General features: G+C 47.0%; 1 protein-coding gene across 1 annotated transcript in view; it reads right to left on the bottom strand.

Annotated features, from left to right (window-relative positions):
* The window catches only part of LOC126524163 (alpha-amylase-like), a 62904-nt gene extending 42007 nt beyond the window's left edge, over nt 1-20897 (bottom strand). Inside the window, exons 1-3 of the mRNA XM_072286957.1 lie at nt 20730-20897; nt 15682-15839; nt 8816-9005 (exon numbers count right to left, since the gene is read on the bottom strand). Coding sequence (XP_072143058.1) covers nt 8816-9005; nt 15682-15713 — 222 coding nt within the window. The 5' untranslated portion in view covers nt 15714-15839; nt 20730-20897. The remainder of the gene's footprint in view (nt 1-8815; nt 9006-15681; nt 15840-20729) is intronic.
* Nucleotides 20898-21954: the final 1057 nt, after the last annotated feature.

The raw sequence follows: 21954 nt of genomic DNA, 5'->3' as shown, positions 1-21954 counted from the left end.
TTCATTGACTCTGATGATGTGCCATGCCTGAGGAAGATCCTACCTTTTGCATAATTTCTAATGGCCACCAGCCGTGGTTGCTCAGTGGCTATGGTGTTAGGCTGCTGAGCACGAGGTCGCGGGATCGAATGCCGGCCATGGCGGCCGAATTTCGATGGGGGCGAAATGCGAAAACACCCGTGTACTTAGATTTAGGTGCACGTTAAAGAACCCCGGGTGGTCGAAATTTCCGGAGTCCTCCACTACGGCGTGCCTCATAATCAGAAAGTGGTTTTGGCACGTAAAGCCGCATAATTTCATTTTAATTTTATTTCTAATGGCCGCTTGGGAATCGCTAATGATGTACTGAATATTTGTGGAGACCAATGCTAGTGCAATGGCTACCTCCTCTGTTGTCTCGGAATGTTTTGTATTAACTGATACGCTCGTAAGGGGTCTTTGGGTGTGGTCTACAATTACTGCTACGTAGCTAATTCTGTGTGGGTACTCAGCCACGTTTACGAAGGTTGCTCTGTCGTCTGACCCAAAGCTTCGGATCATTTTCTCGGCTCTACTCTTGCGTCTGTCATCTTTGTAACCTGGATGCATGTTCTTGGGTATATTTATTTCTAGGCGTTTGTCACGAATTTCTCTCGTTATCGTCCTCTTTTCCCCGTATAGACTGTGGTAATTCGTTCCTAGTTTGCTTAGTATATGCCATCCCGTTTTGGTTAGTCGTTCTGACTGAGATGTTTGTTGTGCTTCTATGAGTTCGTCCAGCGTGTTGTGGAGTCCTAACTTTAGAAAGAGATCCGTGCTCGTACTGATGGTAATCCGTAGTGCTAGTTTTTATGCCTTTGTTATAAGGTTGTTAATTTTAGTCTTTTCAGCTGCAAACCAATTGTGGGAGGCTGCTATGTATGAGATCTGACTGATTACAAATGATTGTATCAGCCATATGATACTTTCTTCCTTCGGACCCTGGTGCTTGTTAGCAATTCGTTTGATTAATGCCATGGTGTTTGTTACCTTTGTGTCTAACTTCTTTATGGTTTCCCCAGTTGTGCGTTTGTTCTCGATTACTAGACCCAGCACCTTGAGCTCGTTGACTATTGGGATATTCCGCCCTTTCTTGATGTGTAGCTTGATTTCCTCATGAGCCTTGTTTCTGTCGCATCCTTTGGGAGGCCTGCCCCTAAGTCGGGGCCGGTACAACAGTCGAGATTTCTCTGCAGAGCGTGTGAGGCCTGTTCCTATGAGGTGTTCCTCTACTGCGTTAATTGCCGTCTGGAGTCGTTGTTCTACTGATCCGTCGCTGCCATCACAGGTCCCGATAGTAATATCATCCACGTAGATTGTGTGACTCGGGGACTCTATGTGACTTAATTTTCCGGGGAGTCCCATCAAGACGAGATTAAACAGACTCTGCTCTGTCTTCTCTTGAGGTAGCGTCTTCATGTTCTTGTCATTCTCGTTGCAGTCTGTGCCATTGTCTCTGTTTAAGGACGAAGGGTTTCTTGAATTTGGTTTTGCACGTCTTGTCTGCGTTCGGATGGTCCTCGCCGCATAACTGACATGAAGGTTGGCACCCACGGTCTTTATCTGGGTTTGGTGTTCTACATCCCGCACAAGTCTTGTCGGGGTTGGGACATACATCTCCTCTGTGTCCAAGCCTGTTGCAGTGGGGACAAAAATCCACTTGTTTCCTGTGCAGGGAGCAAGGGAGTAGCGCTGCCCTGTATCGTACGTACGTGGGCACTTTGTGTCCTTCAAAGAGCACAATCGCTGTGGTAGTATTACTAAGTCTCATTGCCGCTATCGCCGTTGGGTTTTTGCTCGTAACCACCGCTGTGGTGATGTCTCTTGGGCACTCGTCGAGTGGGATTCGTCTGATGACTCCTTTGGCCGTCATGTCAGGCGCTGTCTCGTAAGCATTGGTCTCGCAAAACGTGCCTTGAATCTTGATACGTGCTACTTCCTGATATTTGTTTGCACGCTCTTGATCTGGTGTACTGACGATCAGGATATTCTGATGATTTTTGGGGCAGACAATGTACTCTTCCCTTTCGTCTCGAGGGATGCCTACCGCATCTTGTACCGCCGCTGTGAGGTGAACTATACCTTGCTCGAATAATTTGAGTCCTCCACGCAGTCTGCTCACAATCTTGTAATCCCCTCTTGGCAAATGTGGCATTCTGCTTGCCTTGCGTATTTGCTCTAGCCTGCCTTTCCACGGGCTATTGTTGCGCTTGTCGAGCCGCGTCGGCGACAAGGTGCACTCGCGATGTTGGGAGGTTTTCCGGTATGATCTTCTGTGTCTGACCTGCTTCCATACCTTGCTTATATCCATTTCTTGTAGGGATATGCTGCGCCCTTCTACGGTGACTTTCATTATTGAGAAAATTATCGGCAATTGTTGAGGAAGCCGGCTCTGGCACGTGGCTTCGCGGCTCTCCCGCCACGAGGTCCGGCAAAAATATTGTTGTAGAGGCTTGAAAAATGGGAATTCCACCTGGTTTTTCCTATCCACTTGTTCCTGAGAACGAGCTCAATTCGTTGGTGCGCAATAGCGAGTGGCCTTTTTGGAGATTTGCGCAACAAAAACATTCGTAGAATACGGAGCCGACGTGATCTGCATCCGCTCCCTCCGGCTTCTTCTTCTTCCCCTAAAGGAGAACTGACACTAAAATTTTCGATCTTCTTTTTCTGCTGCAATAAGTAGCTAACGACGCAGTAATCACGGCACCACACATCATTGGATTCACAGCGCGACAAGTAATTATTTGGAGCCTTGTTTGTAGCGACTATTCCAAGTTTCGGTTTCAGAGAGCAGCGAGATAGGCCAAAGAAGGAATTTAAACACAGCTGGAGACGTATTCGCACAAAACTGTGACGTACGCGCGCCGGCGCGTGAGCCATCGCGAGCTTCGTGCTACTAGTTCATCTGCTACGCCTGCACGTGCTTTGCGATGTCCTCGCCATCATCGTCGTCCTTGTTTTCGTCCTCCAGCGGCGACCATTTCCTTCTTGCGGTAGACGATGCCGAATTAGACGTGGCCAACCACATTTGATTTGGTCCACTACAAAGCAGTGACTCGGAAAGTGCAGCTAGCGACAGCTATCAATATACGTAAGCACCGGTACAAGCAGTACGAGTCATTCGTCGAAGGCGCTTTGGGAATGAAGCATATTTCGGAGCAGGACACAAGGCGAGAGGAAAGTCGACTTAGCATCAGGATTGGGGGTACGTAGTCGTGGTGGAAGATCATCGGACTGCTCTAAGCTCGTTCGGTTTTGTTTATACTAGGCACGCTCGAAATGAAACGAGCAAAGCTGGCTACTCTTTAGTTGGGTCCATTCTAAGCGTCCAGCGGCGCGCACGAATTTGGGCCACTTCTGCCGCTTATCGACGCCGAATGTATAGCCAACGAGCAATCTAAGCGAGCTGGCGATCGCTGGGAAATAGGCCTAGCTTCCTCGCCGTTCGATCCGAGGCCGACGGCCCTTGCGACCTGCGCGCAGCTGGTAATAAAGCATGTATATCCGTCAACACAATCAACGTCTGCACATTTATGTCGCCCGTGAGTGACACTATAATTAGTCTTCCCGACGCCGTTGGTAGCGATGAGAAAACACGTTAACCAGGCGAGTAGCTTCGCCGCTGCACTCAGCGGCGGCTGCGCTGACCACTTGCGAGTCAAAATCACGCCAACGATTCACTACATCGCGCAACGTTTTATAACATGCACACTTCCGAGGTCACTTTATGTGTTATTTCGCGTCAGAAACAAATTTTAGCCGATTTTGATGCCGCCGTCAGCGGCGAAAGAGGTCAGCGTCACGACCAGGGGAAAGAAAGAGTACTGGGACGATCGGAGCGCCGACAAACTTGCTCACAAGACCCGCCCCGACGGCAGCGCAAATTCGTGACGTAGCATTTTCTCGGTTGTTTACATTCCTTTCCTGATGTCAATGTCGCGAGGTGCTGCGTTTCGCAGTTGGCTGTGCGCACGTAATTTAAAATTGATTTTAAATATGTTCTGAGCTTTATTCGCCGTTCGTATTTTGCAAACGATGTGTTTGTGGCCACATAAATCGATCTCGCACGTTAACTCGACTTCCAAATTCTGTGTCATTACTCCTTTAACGTAATGCCGTTCGGATTGTGCACCGGCCCGGCTACTTTGGAACGGATGATAGATAACATCCCTCGTGGCTACAAGTGGAATACCTGTCTCTGCTACCTTGACGACATCGTCGTTTTTCCCCGCCATTTTCTAACCCCTCTTGTTCGTCTTCGTGAGATTCTCACGTGCCTCACCTCTGCTGGCCTTCAACTTAACATAAATCGCGCCAGGTTACGATTCTAGGTCACGTCTTCTTCAAGGAAGGCGTTCTTCCGGACCCCCCGAAGCTCCTTGCCGTAGCCGAAAATACCAAGCCCAATTCCCTGAAAACGCTTCGAAGTTTCATTGGGCTGTGCTCGTATTTTAGTCAATTTGTGAGCGACTTTGCTTGTGTCACGCGCCTCTTACCAACCTTCTAACAACCTCGAGCGGCCTGTCTGCTTGGTCACGAGCGTGCGACGAATCTTTTCTGACGCTACGGCGCTTACTAGTATCACTACCAAGCCTTCGTCACTTTGACTCGATTGCCTCTACGGAGGTCCATACTAACTCCAGCGGTGCCGGCCTTGGTGCAGTACTGGCTCAAGGAACGCCAGGATACCATGGATACGTCGTTGCTTACGGCAGTCGAACTCTTAAGAAAGCCGAATCTAATTATTCCGTCACCCCGAAAGAGTGCCTCGCCATCATTTGGACTTTGCCTAGGTTTCCTCCGTACCTTTATGCCGTTCTGTTGACGTCGTAACGGACCATCATACTGTATGCTGGCTCTCATAGCTGAAAGATCCCTCGGGACGACTTGGCCGTTGGGAACTTCTCCTGCAAGAATACGACACTCGGGTTGTGTACCAATCCGGCCGCAAGCTCTCGGACGCTGATGTGCTGTCCCGCTTGCCGTGAGCGCCTGACACTAGTTCTCCTCAGCTTCTTCGACTGCCTTGTCGCCTATTAACTTCGCAGAGATGTCGTTGGAGCAACGCAAGAATGCATGAATTTGTCAACTTCTTAACTTTCTAACTGATCCATCAACTTATCGAGCTTCAAGAACTCTTCGTCACCAAGCCTCCCATTTCAGTATTCTAGCCGATCACCTCTAGTGGCGAAATCACACGTCTGATGGCCGGAGGTGGCTGCTAGTGGTACCCCGCCACATGCGGACGAAAATCTGCGCTGCTTTCCACACCGACCCACAAAGCGCTCACACCGGCGTTCTCAAGACCCACAACCGCCTGCGTCAACGATACTACTGGCGCGGACTGTATATATTTGTGTGTAAGTACATACGTGCTTGCACTGCCTGTCAGCATCGCAAGTCTCTACCTCAACGTCCGGGCGGCACACTTCAGCCTCTCCCTTGCCCGGTCCGTCCATTTGACCGCGCCGATATCGACTAATACGGCCCGCTTCCCTCGACCACCTCTGGAACTAACTGGATGATTGTCGGCGTGAACCACCTTACGCACGCGTTACGCAGAGACTGAAGCTTTGTCCACAGCCACAGTGAGAGACGTTGCGTTTTTCATCTTACGCAACTTCTTCCTGCGCCATGGTGCTTCCCGTAAACTCTTGACCGAGAAAGGACGTGTTTCCCTGTCAGCTGCTATTCAAGCCTTGCTCGTTCAGTGCAACATCGTTCATAGCATGACATCTGCACACCATCCCCAAACGAACGGGTTAACTGAACGATTTAATCGCACTATCTGTGATATGCTGAAAATTTACACCCCATCGGACCAAACCAATTGGGACACCGTCCTTCCATTCATCACATATGCGTACAACACTGCTACGCACGTGACCACAGGGTTCTCGCCGTTCTTGTACGGACACGAGCAATCATTCACGCTCGACACTATACTTCCATACACATCTGACTCCTCTGAATACACTCCCATTGCTGATGTTGCCAGGTATGGTATGGTAAAACTTCAATGGAGTCCTGCAGATTGTGAGTCTTCACGAAGCGGGCCGCTCCCACGTGGGAACCGGAAGGCCGAGCTCTCGGCCGCAGCGTGGGCCTGCTGGACAGCCTAGAGTTGGTCAGCCAGAAGAGGGCTGCGGAGAGCCGCCTCCCATCTCGCCGAGCTGTTAGCGATGATAGAGCGTGACCGGGCACACCGCCAGAGCATGTGGTCTAACGTGGCTATTTCTCCACAATCGTGGGAGGTAGCTTTGGTCTAAGTATCCGGATAAATTTTATGTAAAAGCGACGGATTGGGATAGGTATTCGTTTGTAGTAGACGGGGCGTTAATGCTTGACCTCTATTAAGGCGCGGATGAAGAAAAAAGTAGTTTCTACGGCTGCTATAGTAGTGTTTAGTAATCTCGTTGTAGGGGGAGGGCGTGTCCCTGTTCTCTGGGGAGTCGGCTTCCGATTGGTCGAGGGCAGCGTGGTGGGCAATTTCACGCGCAGCCCCGTGAGCCGACTCGTTGAGGTTGGGAGGAGCACTCTTTATCTGACCCTGATGTGCGGGAAACCAATAAATGAAGTGGTGCGAGATTGCCTTGACCCCAATAAGTCTGAGGGCCTGTATGGAAATGGTGCCTTTTTCAAATGCTCTGACTGCAGATCTTGAATCACTATAGGTGACATGTGACCTATCAAGCAGGGCTAGTGCAATATCCATTTGTTCAGCTATTTCGGAGTCCCTCGTCCGAACCGAGGCAGCATTGGTGATTCCTTGGTGACCATCAACAGTGACGATGGTGAACGCCCGACGTCCCTTACAAGAAGCTGCATCTACAGAGCTGACCTGTCGCTGATCACTGTGTATTTGCCTAAGGAGGTTGGCCGCCCTTGCCCTCCTTCTACCGCGATTATGATCGGGGTGCATGTTCCTAGGTATTGGCGCGACCGTAATGTTCTCACGAATCGACGGAGGAACGTCAAAGAACTCCTCCGCTACTCTATCGGGGTGATATCCGAGTTCCTGCAAGATGGATCTCCCTGCCTTCGTTGTTGTGAGGCGAGTTAGCTGTGCGCGTTCCTGGGCCTCTGCAATCTCTTCAAGAGTGTTATGAATGCCAAGCTGCATTAAGCGCTCTGTACAAGTGTATACGGGTAACCCGAGAACACGCTTAGTAGTCTTCCTAAGCTGTGCATTCAAATTATCCCGCTCTGCCCGTTTCCATCGATGCATGGCTGCCACGTATCTAAAGTGGCACAGAACGAAGGCATGCATTAGTCGAATGAGGTTATCCTCCTTGAGTCCATGATGCCGATTTGATACCCTCCAAACTAAACGAAGAGCACTTTCAGTTTTAGCAATTAGCTTGGGTATAGTCTTGCCATTTTACCCCCTGACTCAACGATCATGCCCAAGACCTTGATTGAATTGACTCTGGGTATACGGCAACCGTTTCTTTTATATAGGTTAATGTCTCTGTCTTCTAACGACGTCCACCCCTTGGGCCAAGTGCGCCGCAAATTGTCGACAATTGGCCCGTTCATTGGCAACCGAGGACCGAGGTCACCAGCAGCTAAGTCACGACACCGACCGACCTCTCCCGACTTTCGCGACCGATGCCCTCGTTTGGCTGTAGATTACTCCGAGTAACCCTTGGCTTCCTCTAAATTACTGGCCCGATATCGTGGGCCCTGCCGCATCTTCGCTCGGACGTCTGCACTCCATTATGAGGCGGAAGCTTTAACACTATCCGATGACTTACGTCGTCGTGGTCGCGAAATCGTCGATGTGAGTCGCCTGAAGCCATATTATGACCCCGCTATACTATCAACGCCTTAAGTCGCCACGATGGCTGCTTTCCAATGTAATAACGAAGGCAAGACGACTACGAAGCAGCCAAACAAGGAAGCCAAACTGTTGGCTGTAGCCACGCGACCTGAGCTTGCACTTGCCCGGATTTTCGGCCGCTTGATGCCCGCCGTTTCTTGACGCTAACCTTTGACGGTAGACGTTCCTTGACGTCTAGAGGTTAATAAATCACGTGACACATGTAATATGGGTAAGCATTCGTGCATAACGTTGTAGTAATTTGATGCTAATTTCCAGCGTTACAACATTTTAAAGCATTCGCATTCCTACTCACAGGAAACAAAATTAGGGAACTGAAACCAATGTACACGTTGTGATGAGCGGGTGAAAACCCAACCCTTCCTCCTTTTATCTAAATAAAATTGTGTTAAACAGAGCAATATGCCACGTGTTGTTCCTTTTCTTTTTTTCTTTGCTACCACAAGTTCTACAAAAGGGTCGTCTAGAGCATGCAGCACAAGACCTCTATTTCAGCGCTCGCCTGCTTGGCACTGCGTAACTCAATGGGCATCTGAGTTCAAAAGCCCAATCTCTCCACGATGCGTAGTTATCAATCGGGATTTCATCGACATTGAAAACAAACCATACGGGAGCAATTTCGGCAAGTTTCAGCTATTTGCTAGTACTTCTTTATCTTCCTCTGCAGTTTGATCATTTGAATGGGTGACCCATAGAGCAACCTCAAGGCGTTGACATTCCTTGCACGACAAGCCTTAATGTCCGTGCAGCCATGTAAAAGAATCGACTTTAATTACCGTCCTAATTAGTTACATTGTACCATATGTTGAAATAACAGGATAAAAACCAAGCAGTAGCAATGCTATCTTTGCTTAGCAAAAATCCTAACACTAGCGGCACTTTCCAGATACTTGTCCCTAAAATCGGCTAGAAATCAGAGACAGACACAAAGCAGATACCATAAATTTTTCTCACCTGCTGCGCGTCTCCGTAGTTTTCGATGGCGCCTGATTCGCTCCCACAATGTTCTTTCCTGTTAAAGTCATCTGCGCCGTACGGCACGGCAGGGTAGCTGAATTCATCGTAACTGAAGGCGCTCCCTGCTGTGCCCTTCTTTATCTCCAGGGTGCCAGTCATGTGATTGATTATGACGTCCACGTACACTCTGTTGGTACAAAAGCGCACAATTCTGAGTATTTCCCCACTGAATTGAGGAAAACGTGCGCAGGAAGTTCATGCACATTGTTGAATATTTGATATGTGCGAGTGCGCGCGCACGCGTTAGTTCTGCTAAGCTTGATTGGCAGGTGGCTGTAAAAGACGAATATATATCTGCATTGATAACTGGGAGTAAAACTTGAGTCCGAGTAGCGGAAGGCCTCGCTACTCTCCATATGGACAGGCGCTCCGAGCTGCGAATGTTGAAGATCCTGGTGCTCCAAGCGCAAAAAACACCGGTTCATTTGCAGCATAGAGTTTCATACAATAATTACTAGAGGGAACTCTGGTGCTAGTGTCTACGGAAGCTGCAATGGGAGTGGTTACGCCAGTGTAGGAATTATGGGGAGCGCATGGATTTGCCTAACTTCGCCCTTCCTGCTTCAAACGGCTTCGTGGCTAACGCATGCATCGCAAGCGATATGAAACGCTTCTATGTATTTATCGCAGGCAAGCCACTGCCTTGAGACACTCGGCGGATTTAGATTTGGCCACCTCGACAAGCTCGATCGTTGCAATTAGTAGCGATTGTGCGTTTTCGAAGCATCTCCTTCGCATACATTGCTCTGAAATCTACGAGAATGACGTAATATGAAGCCTAATAAACAAAGCCACAAGAACCTCTGAATCCAGAAGCACGAAGATCAGACAAATCCATGTACTTGCCATCATTCCCAAGGTGTCTCAAATATTGCAGCGCCAGAGTTCCCTCTAGTATATTGCACGGAACTGTTATTTGAAACGTGTATGCGTAGGGCGAAAATATCGCTCCTTAGCAAACGTAGGCTCCAGCAGGCTGCGTTGACAATCATATCCCTGGTGCTACGCATACGTCGCTTTGATAAACCGCGCATTGAAACGTTCGCTGCAGGAAGATAATGTTAGATTGCGCAAGTTTGCCAACGTCTCCTTAAAGCAGAGATTGAGCCCAGGAACAAGTGCTTTTGTCATTGGCATCGCGTGCACAAGAGACCGGAAATCAAATGTCGAAATAAGTGATTTCAGTCTGTTGTATGCGAACTACCTTTAGCTTTTAAAACGTTACGATGAAACGCGTGTATTTGTGGGAGATAGTGACTGGTGATCGCGGGGTGCTTCGCTTGCTTGTTCGCTACCTGTATGATGACAGGAGCCCACTGAGGGGGATTGGCCAAGAACGCGGCGGTTCAGCGGATGGGTGGAGATAAAGCTTGATATACATATATATATCAAGCTGAAGTTAAAATTGCACCGGTTATTAAAGTAGACAACCTAATTTTAAAACGTTTCGTTTCCAGAGAAAAACGCGTGCTTCATGGAAGGAGAGGAAATTGGAAGTTATTAAATTTTAATCTATTTCAAAGTGCAATTCCTTTTCTTCTTTCCTGAAACCAAAAAAAAAGTATCGAGTAGGACAGAATCTTGGCCAACGTCGGCGTTGTCTTCTATGAACCGTCCACTATTGCCTATAATTTCCCCCGTTGCAGACAATGGCCACCGGTCGAGTCAGTCGGAGTTCCGATGCTGAGAACGTTTGAGACGGGCGACGTGAACGACGCCGGTCTTGCTAGAGCGGCAGTCAGTGGCCGTGAGGTAACATGTTATGTACGTGACATCACTGAGACGGGCCACAATCACAAAGTGACTGGTGTACCCGGGCCAGTAACTTTCCTATACACTGCGCTTGAGGAGTGCCGTCCACAGCCGCACTGAGTCGCCTTTGGTATGCGAAATGCGCTTATGACGCTCGCCATAACGAGTCTTGGGGTGGTCTTGTAAGGGAAAAGTGCGAAAGAAAGAATTACGCCCGGCCTCCTCAATGCGGTAGACCGTCTCGGCAAGGGAAGGTTCGTCCTTTTAGGAAAATGGCAGACTGGAACCAACTGCGACGCATGACTGGCGGATGCAGAGAAAATTAATAAAGTTCTGTATCCGGATGTCGCAAGCTGTGCAGTATTACATGCAAAACATGTGAAAAGTAAATCAATTTCCCAATTTTTGCGTTTGAAATCGACACACATGGAGAGCATGTTGCCCAAAGTCCTGCCAGCCCATTCAGTGAGACCGTTAGTTGGCGGGTGGCACGAAGTCGCATGACGATAGTGAGACGCAGAAAGACGCAGCAGTTCCTCGATAGCATCGTCAACAAGCTGTCGGGCACGGCGACTGATGGCGACATGAGGGGATCCATGACGAAAAAATATGAACGGCAGCTGGAAATAAGGAAATTCAGCAGTCGTTGCTGCAGGAATTGAGTCAGGTGGTGAACGTAGACTATATTCCATCGGTTTTTATTGGTGGATTGCGTAACAGGGCCTAACAGGTAAATACCAGCAATCTCTAGAGGTGATATAGGGGGTGCGACAAGATGGAGAATCCAGGCGGCCCACTATTGGGACTTTTGTAGAACTGACATGGTTCACAGCTGGTAACCTACGTAGTCGTATATTGGCGCATCTTCGGAAGTCCATATTGTAGAAGGAAGCGGGGTTGAAAAAGAAGGCAGCCAAACTGCTATCGTTGAGTTGCTCTGTACGATAAGTAACAAGGTCGGGAAACGGAGGGTGAAGAGTGGCGCGATATTCTTCGAAATCGCCGGCGTCGCACTCAGTTGTAGGAAAGCGAAGCCGCGAAAGACAATCAGCGTTTTATGTTACCGCGACCGTTTTGTAACAAACCACGTGCATTTTCTTGCAATATTCGGCACCAACGAGCTAGTCGACCAGAGGGGTCACGTAGTCCAGTGAGCCAACATAGCGCATGATGATCGGTGGCAATTGAGATTTGGCGTCACTATATATACGGCCGAAATTTGAGGACTGTGAAGATGACTGCAAGGCACTCTTGCTCCGTTACAGTGCAGATGCGCTCCGGTGAAGTTAAGGAACGGCTGCCACACCAATCATAATATGCTCTACAGTGTCATTACTTTGAACTAGAAGGGCGTCGACGCTAATCCCATTGGTGTCGGTATGTACTTTAATAGCAGCATATGGATCAAAGTTAACGATACACGGGTCCCGAATTAAGCACAAGCTTGAGCTGCGAGAACGAAGGCTCTCATCCTGCTGTTCAATAAATAGGCACGCCTTTTTGAGTACACAAGTCGTGGAGTAGGTCAGGTAAGCAAATATCGGCACAAAATGGCGGAAGTGCGAGCACGAGCGCACAACACTTCACAGTAGTGAGTGCTTGCTAACCGCACTCTGCTAACCGCAGCTGCTTTTTGCGGGTGCGAATGAACGCCATGTTTGTTAACAAGGTGACCTAGAACTATCGATTCACTGCCTCCAAAGTGACACCTCTTAGAATTCAAAGTGAATTCCTGGTTTCATGTGCCATAACCACGGCTTGATTATGAGGCACAGCGTAGTGGGGGACGCCAGATTAATTTTGGCAACCAGCGGATCTTTAACATGTCCCGGATGAACGGTACACTGGTGTTTTTGCAATTCGCCCTCGCGAAAATGCAGCGCCGTGACCGCATTGATGCCACGACCTAGTGCTTAACAGCGCCACACCATAGGCGCTAAGCCACCGCGACGGTTCCCTTAGAAACCAAGGTGAGCGCAGCTCTCCCGAGTCATGTAAGGGCAATGTCGATATGACGGTTGTGTTGGTCAAATGTGCGGCCAAGTACAACGCTATAATCAAGATAGCATGAACAAATCGCCCAATTCATTCCACGCAGAACTCTGTCCATCAAGCGCTCAAACGTTGTAGGGTCAATTAATAGACCAAAACGACATTACATTACATTCAAACAAACCCACTGGGGCTATAATGGTTGTCTTCTCTGTGTCATTTCAAAGCATGATGATTTGCCAATAGGCATGTCTCCGGCCGATGGAGGAGAAATACGATGCCGAGTGCAAGCAGGCACTGACGTCCTCGATAGGAAAGCGTGTATACCTTCTTCCTCGTAACAGAGTTGAGACGTCGGTGATGTACACAGCACCTCAAAGAACAGTATTTACTTGCACACAAGAATAGCAGGTGCAGTCCAAGGACTGGGTGACTCCTGAATAACATTCTTTCACATACCTTCTACATGGTGAGCTATAATTTTGCGCACTTTTAATGAGACGCGCTACGGTTTCTGGCGGATAGGATGGGCAAATCCCAAGTTAATCATGTGGCACGTACATGACGCTGGTACGCGGGCTTGTTCGACGCTCTCAGCAAAATCAGACTGTTGCTTGCTTGTCACAACATAGACCACGGCTTGGCGCTTGTCAGGCGGCAGCCATTCGTTGACCATACTCAGAAAGTTGGCCTCTATAGATCGACTGACAGCGACAGAATCTAGTTTTTTCATCACTCAAGACCACGATGCAGCTGCTCGCGTTTTGTTGAAGCAAAGTGAGCCGCGTTCCACTGAGCAGTACAACAGGCTCTCGAGAACAATTCAGTGTCAGCAATGCGGATCGTCCATTAGTAGCAAAAGTGTGCAACACTGCACAAGTACATTTTTCTTGTTGCATTTGAGAGGCATCCGCTCCACGACCTCATCAAAAGTGCTACTGTCTGTAGCAGAGGCGGCAACGGGAACTCTGACCATCGACTATGGCGGAAAGAGGACGTCTTTAACAACGGTGGGAGTATCTTGAAAGCCTGCCGAGTCTTTTATAAAAGCATACAACAAAATTTCAGCTGCGCGGCACGGTACACTAGCACCACACTCTTGAAGAAAATAGATCCCCCGAATCACTTCGATACGAATACTAAGGCAAATTATTGCTTACTAAAACCAATGTTTCTTTCTTCATGCAACTTGATGCACCAATGTTTCTTTCTTCATGCAACTTGATGCTTTGCTACTTTAGCACTCCTGAACAATTTATTTTTCTGCACTTAGCAATTTATTTCAATTAATAACTTTATTTATGATAGCGAAGCTATTAACGGCTAGGGTTCCGTGCATTTTTCGTGCCCTTCAACAAACCTGTTCAGTAAAAACTGTCACCATCCGCAATGGCTCGTGCCACTGCTCGCCCGTTTGTCGTCGTCCTCTTCTTTGACGACTGGCACCGCTGCCGCGCATCCTGTCAGAGTTCCCACACTGCCCCTCCCTCTGCGAAGGCGCGGACGGCACCTTCCCACTGGCGTCGGTGCGGTGATTTCGGTCACAAACTCTTTGCCTCAGTATTTCGCAGAATGAAAACACGAATGTAGAACACTAATGAACGCCGGTGAATGAAAATAAATGTGTTCGTACCTTTGTTCTAAAATCTGTGTCACCTCATTGTCGTGTGCTACACAGCTTCGCTGGTCATCCACCTTCCTACAGTGGAAAAGCTGATGATTTTAGACGCTATTGCATGCACAGAGCGAAGGATTATATATTGAAAACCTAAGTTGAGGTGACATGCTAGCGAAATAAGTAAAAGATCAAAAAATGGGAAATGCTGCAAATAATTCGACGAGATGAAATAATGAAGAAGGTGCCCTACCAATGGCTAATCTGAGAAAATACAAATCAAGCCCCTCCCCCCCCCTCTTCCTTCTCAAAGAGATTTCACGGTAATCGAAACAATAAAGAACAATAAGAGCAATAGCCTTGCATTCTGTATCAGTGTAATTCGCATGTTCAACTTAAACCAGGAATCATGTGGCGTCTGTAGAGCATAGCAGCCTATATAACACACTGTTTTCTGCTACCTGACAGAGCATTCTTTCATAAATGTCATCTTTCATTAGAATATGAGGTGTTGTATATTAATGCAGAGTTAATGCCCGAAACTAGCTGTTACTGCTGACCAATTCATGGTGGCTACCCCTAAACATGGTATGGGATCAATGAAGAGTGCAGTTAGATGGCAGTACATTTTGGGCACCATCCCTATACTGTTTGGTTTTGCGACGACTATCTGAGACTACTATTAACAAGCAATCCGAGGCAGAACAATACTAATACGTGCGATTATTCAGTAGCGAGAATTGAACTCATAACCGTCAGTACTCCAAGCAACAAGTTTTACTAGAAACTTCGCGCGCAGCAACAATATCAAAAAACACACAGTATGTTATATTGCGTCAGGCGCATTGCAGCGCCCCTTACCACTCCTGGGCACTGCATTTTTCCATAGTGTTCAAACATAATCCGAACCGCAACGCAATTCGGCAGAAGATTGAGCACACGTGTTTCTCAAAAGTGGTGGAAGGCGCAGAGTTTCGAGCAAAATTTTATGCCTTAGAGGCTGGCTGGCATCAATTCTGCAGTATACAACACGCAAATCGTAGTCATAAATACAAATCGAATTAGTGAAATATTGTCGATAAGAGTACTCGCAAGCTCTCGTCTGCACTGCGCCAAAGCTATGAAATATGGTCAGTACGTTCTGTCTCAAGCTTCTTTCTTTTAAATGTCTTCAATAGTCCTTGCACAAACGCTAGTATACTCATCGTCTCCTGCTGAAACGTCTGGCTCCGGCGTTAGCACATGCATGACGGAGATCATCACCTGAACTCGTTTCCGGCAGCAACAGCTTTCCACGCATCAGTTTATTTCATTGCGCTAGTGTTCCGTCTCATTACAGTCCGACTGTTGGGCGCAGATGCTTGGAGACTGAATGTTATAGCGAGCAAAGAAACGTTCAGGCGAAGACAAGTCGCGAGGACGGTATGCTTAGCTGTGCACCCACCTGACGCCGGCCCCGTTGCAGCGGCGAACCATGTCAAGAAACTGCGTCTCGTTGCCGCTCCGGGTGTCAATGTTGTAACTCACCGACTGGTACCGCTCGTACCATGGCCGTTTCACTGTCTCCCCTAAGACGATGCCATGTTCATTCACTGGCGATGTCTGCTTCACGGAAACAGAAGGATTACGATTGTCGCAAACATTGGGTTTAAAACGAACCACAACACTGAGTACTCTTAAAGTTGAAGTGATCATTATTGTCTTCCGATAACGACTGAAAAGCATAGGATTCCCATGTAGTGGTCCAATGCGGGCTGCAGCAGAGACCCTTGACAGTGGATTATTGATTGATTACGTGTAACATTTCTGACAACCACAGGGACTAGGGCGGATGCTGTGTTCGAAGTCTCAAGATTAGGTGTCAACACTTGCAGTTCTTTAGCGTGCCTTTAGTGATTGGCAGACGAGCACATACGGCTGTCGCTTAGTCTAGTGGAGCAACGAAACCACGATCTCCTCCTGAGCAGTGAAAGATGATTGCCACTTATATAGCGACATGGCCATGCGAGACTTTCTATCATAGTCGAGGCCCTCTTCACCAAATAAAGAAAGCGAATTGAGGATTCTGTTACAATATTGGGTGCTGAAGAAATGAACAGCAATGTGGAAGTCAGAAAGTGCAAAATAGTGTAACCTAAAGCCTCTCTTAGCTAAACTTCGCTGACTGACATTTTATTTACAAATTTTCATCGACACATCCCAATCGCAGGGTTCAAGTTACACGATGCTCTGGACACGCGAACCTAATACTGGTTGTAAAACTAGGAGCGATTCTGAGGTTGAAGTTTTGAAACCCATGAAAAAAAAATCAGTGGCGTCGAATGTATTGACACATCTACTTATTTGTCTTTATCGGGCGACACGTTTCACCGCCTAACAAATGTTATCGCACAGTGCAGGACGCGCCTGCATGTATCGGAAGTTTCTGGAATGTTATCGATGGTTCTATCCGCTGTCTGTGACCGAACCTTGTGTAATCTGATTGCATGTGTGCGCGACGCGAATAAAGTACAACTTTGTGGAAGGCACGCGGGTCCCAGCGATTACTCTGGAACATTCGACGACTGATGTATAAAAGCCGACGCACCGCTCATCCGAAACCCGCTCATCAGATTTTTGATGATCGCCGACCGTGTTCGCCGCTATCGTTGTGCTATAAGTGTAGCCTGTTCTTGTGGGCACAGGTTCGCCCAAATTAAAGTTAGTTTTGTCTTTCACAGTATCGCTACTGTGTTCTTCAACGTCACCACCACGTGACAGTATCACTTTTTTATAAACCTTAAGCGCTTCCACAAAACTAAGCACAACACCCGTCTACCCTGTCCCTCATTTTGAGAACGAAATTATAATAAATGGGGCTTTACTTTAAACATAATATTTAAGTGAACGTGCCTTAAAATTATTAGGTGTGCGAGAAATTGTTTCTAATAAAGGCCGATTATAAAAACCTTACACTTGTAGTTTTCCGATCGGGCAGCTACGGTGGCATTCAATCAGCAGCAAACACTGCCGCCTGTCAAAGTCACTGATGCAGTAACTTATCATAACGCTGTGCCCTGCTGGTCGCGATACCAAGCACAGAATGCCCGGAGAAGCCAAACTCCGCCATTTCTTTATATAGGGACTGTACCCTTCGTATAACAAACAAGTTATAACAGTCAAGACAAGTTAAGTGGATGTCTTTTTTTCTTATTTGTATTTTTGTATGTTTATTACTACAGAAGATTTGCGGCACATTTCCCGCAGTGATAAAAAAAATAGCTTTTCTCTCTTCGTCGTCATCTGGCGCATTGCAGGCTTCGGCCCATGACAGTACCACAATACGAGTTGCCTTCTACAAGCACCGCGACAGGCTAGCGAAAACTATAATAGTGTCAGTGGTAGCGAGTGCTGTAAGCAGCTGTTTCGTGAACATAGTGCTTCTAATGACCGTGACCCCTATGACGACGAAAATGATCAGTGCTCATGTATTCACCTGTTTTATATTCCTGACAGCCGTCATTGAAAATATTTTCTGCTTCAAGAAGCCTGAACTCACATGCATCATTCCCATCATCGTGGGAAACTCTGCCGCACCTCATCCCAATATATTCCGTTTTTTAGAAGCAACGCGTATGGTTATCAGCACACCGCTAAATATAGCGATGGCACATTCTTTAGAAGCAGCGCACTTTCACAGAAATACGGCATTTCGATGTCCTATATTTATGAGGTTGCTATTGCCAAAAAAGAAAGTGCGCACATCTAAGCGGGAGTCGCTGTTAATCAACGTCAATAACTGGGTTTAGAGCAAATAACTTGTTATTACTATGCCACTCGGTGACAGCGCGTCATAAGCACCCACAGAGTGATTGATGGCGGTGGCTAAAGAAAAGCCACAAAGACCACCATTGCACTTCAGAAAGCTGAGCAAAACGCTTCCAATAAATATGCAGATTCTGCAAGAAACGCACGAGTCCATACAGCAACGCGCGCGCCGGAAGGTGTCTGTTAATCACGGTCAGGCTCCAGTCACAGAGAACTGCGCGCTGCAGAGCAGAACGAAGGAGACGCAGGTGAGTGGAGACTAGGAAAGGGTAGTTTAGCAAACAAAGTATGCGAGAGCTTCAATTTAGAGCCGTAGTAGCTGAATGCAGATGGCGAAATCTCAATAGCATGCTCATTTCAACAGTGCCAAAGAAAAGTGAATATTTTAAACACCTCCGAACGTTTACCGAGTTCTGACGCACATTTTCACACTGAGCGCTGGCAGTATTTGCCATCAAAAGCTTATGATATAAAAAATATGATAAACTGAAAAAGAAAGCGAATCAGCGGGCACAATTTAGGGGATAGAGAAACAGCATTGTTACAGAGGTACAATTCTGAACTATATTCCTCAAACGGCACGCCTATAAGAAATTGCTTTCAGCATACGATTATTCTTTAAGTCAGTCGCACTTATACCCCTGACACACGGGCAAAACTAAAGTCCTTTCCAGTAAACTCCTTTTGCTACTCTGAAGGACCCTTTGCAGAAAGGTGTTGCGCCGATGACACACGGCACCGCACTGAACTTCTTTAGGTTGCTCCTCAGATGAACGCCGCAAGAAAAATAGCGCTGGCTGTTAAAGCCACAAGAGAGAAAACATTCTTAAAAAGCTGCGTATTTAATTACACTTAGCTACTGTAGAACCTAAAAATGTATTTTTTTCTGTTGATGGCTAATAATGCTTATAGTCGTTTATTTTATTCGCGTTTATGCGTTGTTAGCAGCCATTTAACTTGGTCCAGCAACTATGTACAGCCGGTGTTTTGCTGTGCGTGCTGTTTATTCTGGTGATGCCCACGTTTCTGTCGTCTTTTTTCACGTCTTTGTCGTCCCTTCCTTTGTGCGCGCAGGCGTAACGCGTTTTATTCAATATGTTATTCCAACAACTGTGGTTTCTTCTGGGTATTTCCTGCGGCCTCATTTCTATGGGGGCAAAATGCGAAAACATCCGTCTTCTTAGATTTAGGTGCATGTTAAAGAGCCCGTGGTGGTCAAAATTTCCCAAGTCCCCGACTGCGCCATGACTCATAATGATATCGTGGTCTTGGCATGTAAAACCTCATTGTTTTATTTAACTTAAAGCCCCTAAGCAACCACGGCAAGTACTAACCCCTCGCAAGCGGTTTTAAGGGGAAGCTTTAGCTCACGGGCCCCTATCTAACTACATGAAATGGGAGAAATTGTGTTCCTAGACCGCCACTGTACCGATTTTGATGAGGTTTGTTAGATTTCAATAATACCGTTAAAATATCGTAGCTTTAGGAAGGAGATTTCTCATTTTCTCATTTAGGCTGCAGATTTTTTTTAATTGCTGAAAATTGCAAAAAGAACAAGACTATCAAGCGTACATCTCGAGCTGAAGAATAAAAAGGATATTAAAATTCTGCACACCGAACTTATAATTCATGCAGAGCTGTCAAAATCAGTATACTGTACACCCCTATGACCTACATTGTTAATTCGTAAATAGACTGTTGCAAAACGTTTTTAAAAATTGCAAGAAATGCACATACGTTGCAAATTATTATCGTGCATGCGTCATCCTGAGGGGTGCTAAGGAATACATTTTACCGAACCGCGACATCTGTTTTTGGTATTGACTTCCGTATCTGTAAACCTTATCTGTCAAATTCTGAAGCTGACCAATTATCGGCAACTTTTTTAAAGGTTAATTGCTGTATATCAGAATTTCGTTTCCAACACTCACTAGGATTTGGCTACTTCTCTGAAATTCATAAAATTTCATACAATTGCTTCATCGAGTATGTTATAAGAGCACTTTTGTGTTTTACATGTATTTGTAGAGGCGGCATCGGAGTTTGGCCAGAGGTACCTCTTGAAATTTCTGGCTAAGGCCTGAAGCCTCTACCGCGGTTCTCGCATTTGTGTCAGCTCGTGTTTTGTTCAAAATCCAAACTTTCCCACAATTCAATGTTGGTTTCTTGTTTCTGTTGTTGTTTTGTTAGTTCCTTTCTTCTTTTTTCTTTCTTTCTTACGGTTGCTACCTTTGTATAGGTCGACAAGCAGTTCAAGACATTTTTTATTGTGAGGCGAGTAAATTAATCAAAATAAAAGCCTCAGCCCACTCCACATAAATATAGCAGTTCAAGACAACACAAGAAGGAACACTCTCAAGCATGCATACCCCCACAAACACGCACGAACGCATCGGCCGTAGGCCACACTTTATCAAGAGCTGCCGGCCGAAACGTTCAAGCAATGTCATCGTATTTTTAACATGGGCTCGCTGTAATATCAATAGAGTTACAAGGAACGCTGATAGTTGCCCCCCTTCTCTCTCTCTCTCTCTCTCTCTCTCTATATATATATATATATATATATGGATACATTTCCATCGGTATGGCACGCTCTATGGTATTCCACCAAAAGTGCGCGATACGATCAGCTGGTCCTAGGTCCCAGCTGGTCCCAGCTGGTCCTAGAGAAGTTGCGCAACTCGCCTGAACACCGCCATAGCCACGCGGGCCAAGGAACGTTTCGCACTCCTCGGCAATGTCGTCGAATCTCCACTCGAACAGGTGCACGATCACGCTTCGACCGGGAACCGTGTTCGGCTCCTTGTGGCTTTCATGGTCGCTGCGGCAGCAGTTCAACAGCGTAGCCGTCAGCAACAGCAACTGCAACGTCCACATAATAGCTCGATGTTCGTAAGACCACCGACTATACTTTATTTCGTAATCTGACCCGTATTTAGAAGCGATGGGGCAAAGCATCTCTAGCTTCCAATTTGTAAAACGTGGGTGAAATTTAGCACTGAAGCGCCATCTAGTAATTGTGTAATGATTTCACGTCGCATATAGAAGCCCCGATCTCATTGCTCCCAAATTTTTTTCTCCAACGTTATTAAACAGGCACGAGTGCCACGAATAAGAAAAATGAAGTAAACAACTTTCCATGATTCTTTTATGTCTTGGAAGCTTTTTGGCCAATGATGTTCTGCGTGAAAGATAAAAGTAAATGGTATGAAAACAGAGAAGACTACGCTAGATCGGGTACTTACAATGGCGATGACGCTTTAGTCATCTTCTCAACTTTTTTTTTTTAAAGCGAGATTTTTTTGCCGAGCCCTCCTCCACTTTCCTGACTATAGCTGCTGGGTGCTCATGCCTGCACCAGTACTTCACATTTAGAAAACTTTAATTACGTGCCCAATGCTGGGATCCCGCCTGTACCCCCATTAGAGCAAGGCGATGCTCGAACCCCAAGGCCACCATTACCGCGAATGCTTCTGTCGTGCCAACGCCAACGAGCACGTTGAGATGATCGCCGCGTGGTTCGCATTGTGTAGCACGGGTACGCGAGAGCGCATGCGCACTCACCACTTTCCTTTACGTGAAAGACGCGGGAGTGAAATAAGCAAATTTATACCATTTGGATAGCCGCTTCACGAAAGCTCTGCTTCACATAGGTTCAAATATGCAGAAACCCTCCTTCAAATATTCAAGCGTGGATCGGGAAGTACAACGACTGAAGATCAACGGAACGCACGTAAGCCTGAGGTGGTCCCTTACATCCGTAAGCTTTCCGACAATCACAAAAAGCTGGCAAGCAGGCATGGCGTACCAATTTGTTTCTCGGCCCCAAATAAGCTGGGAAAGTTGTGTCCTCACATCTGTAACGCAAGAAAACGTGGTTTCCAGAAAGAACCACCAACCGCCCTTAGTT

This window comes from Dermacentor andersoni, chromosome 3 (genome assembly GCF_023375885.2).
Source record: "Dermacentor andersoni chromosome 3, qqDerAnde1_hic_scaffold, whole genome shotgun sequence".
Lineage (NCBI taxonomy): Eukaryota > Metazoa > Arthropoda > Arachnida > Ixodida > Ixodidae > Dermacentor > Dermacentor andersoni.
Note: the sequence above shows the minus strand (reverse complement) of the source record. Positions and strands in the feature narration are given on the sequence as shown.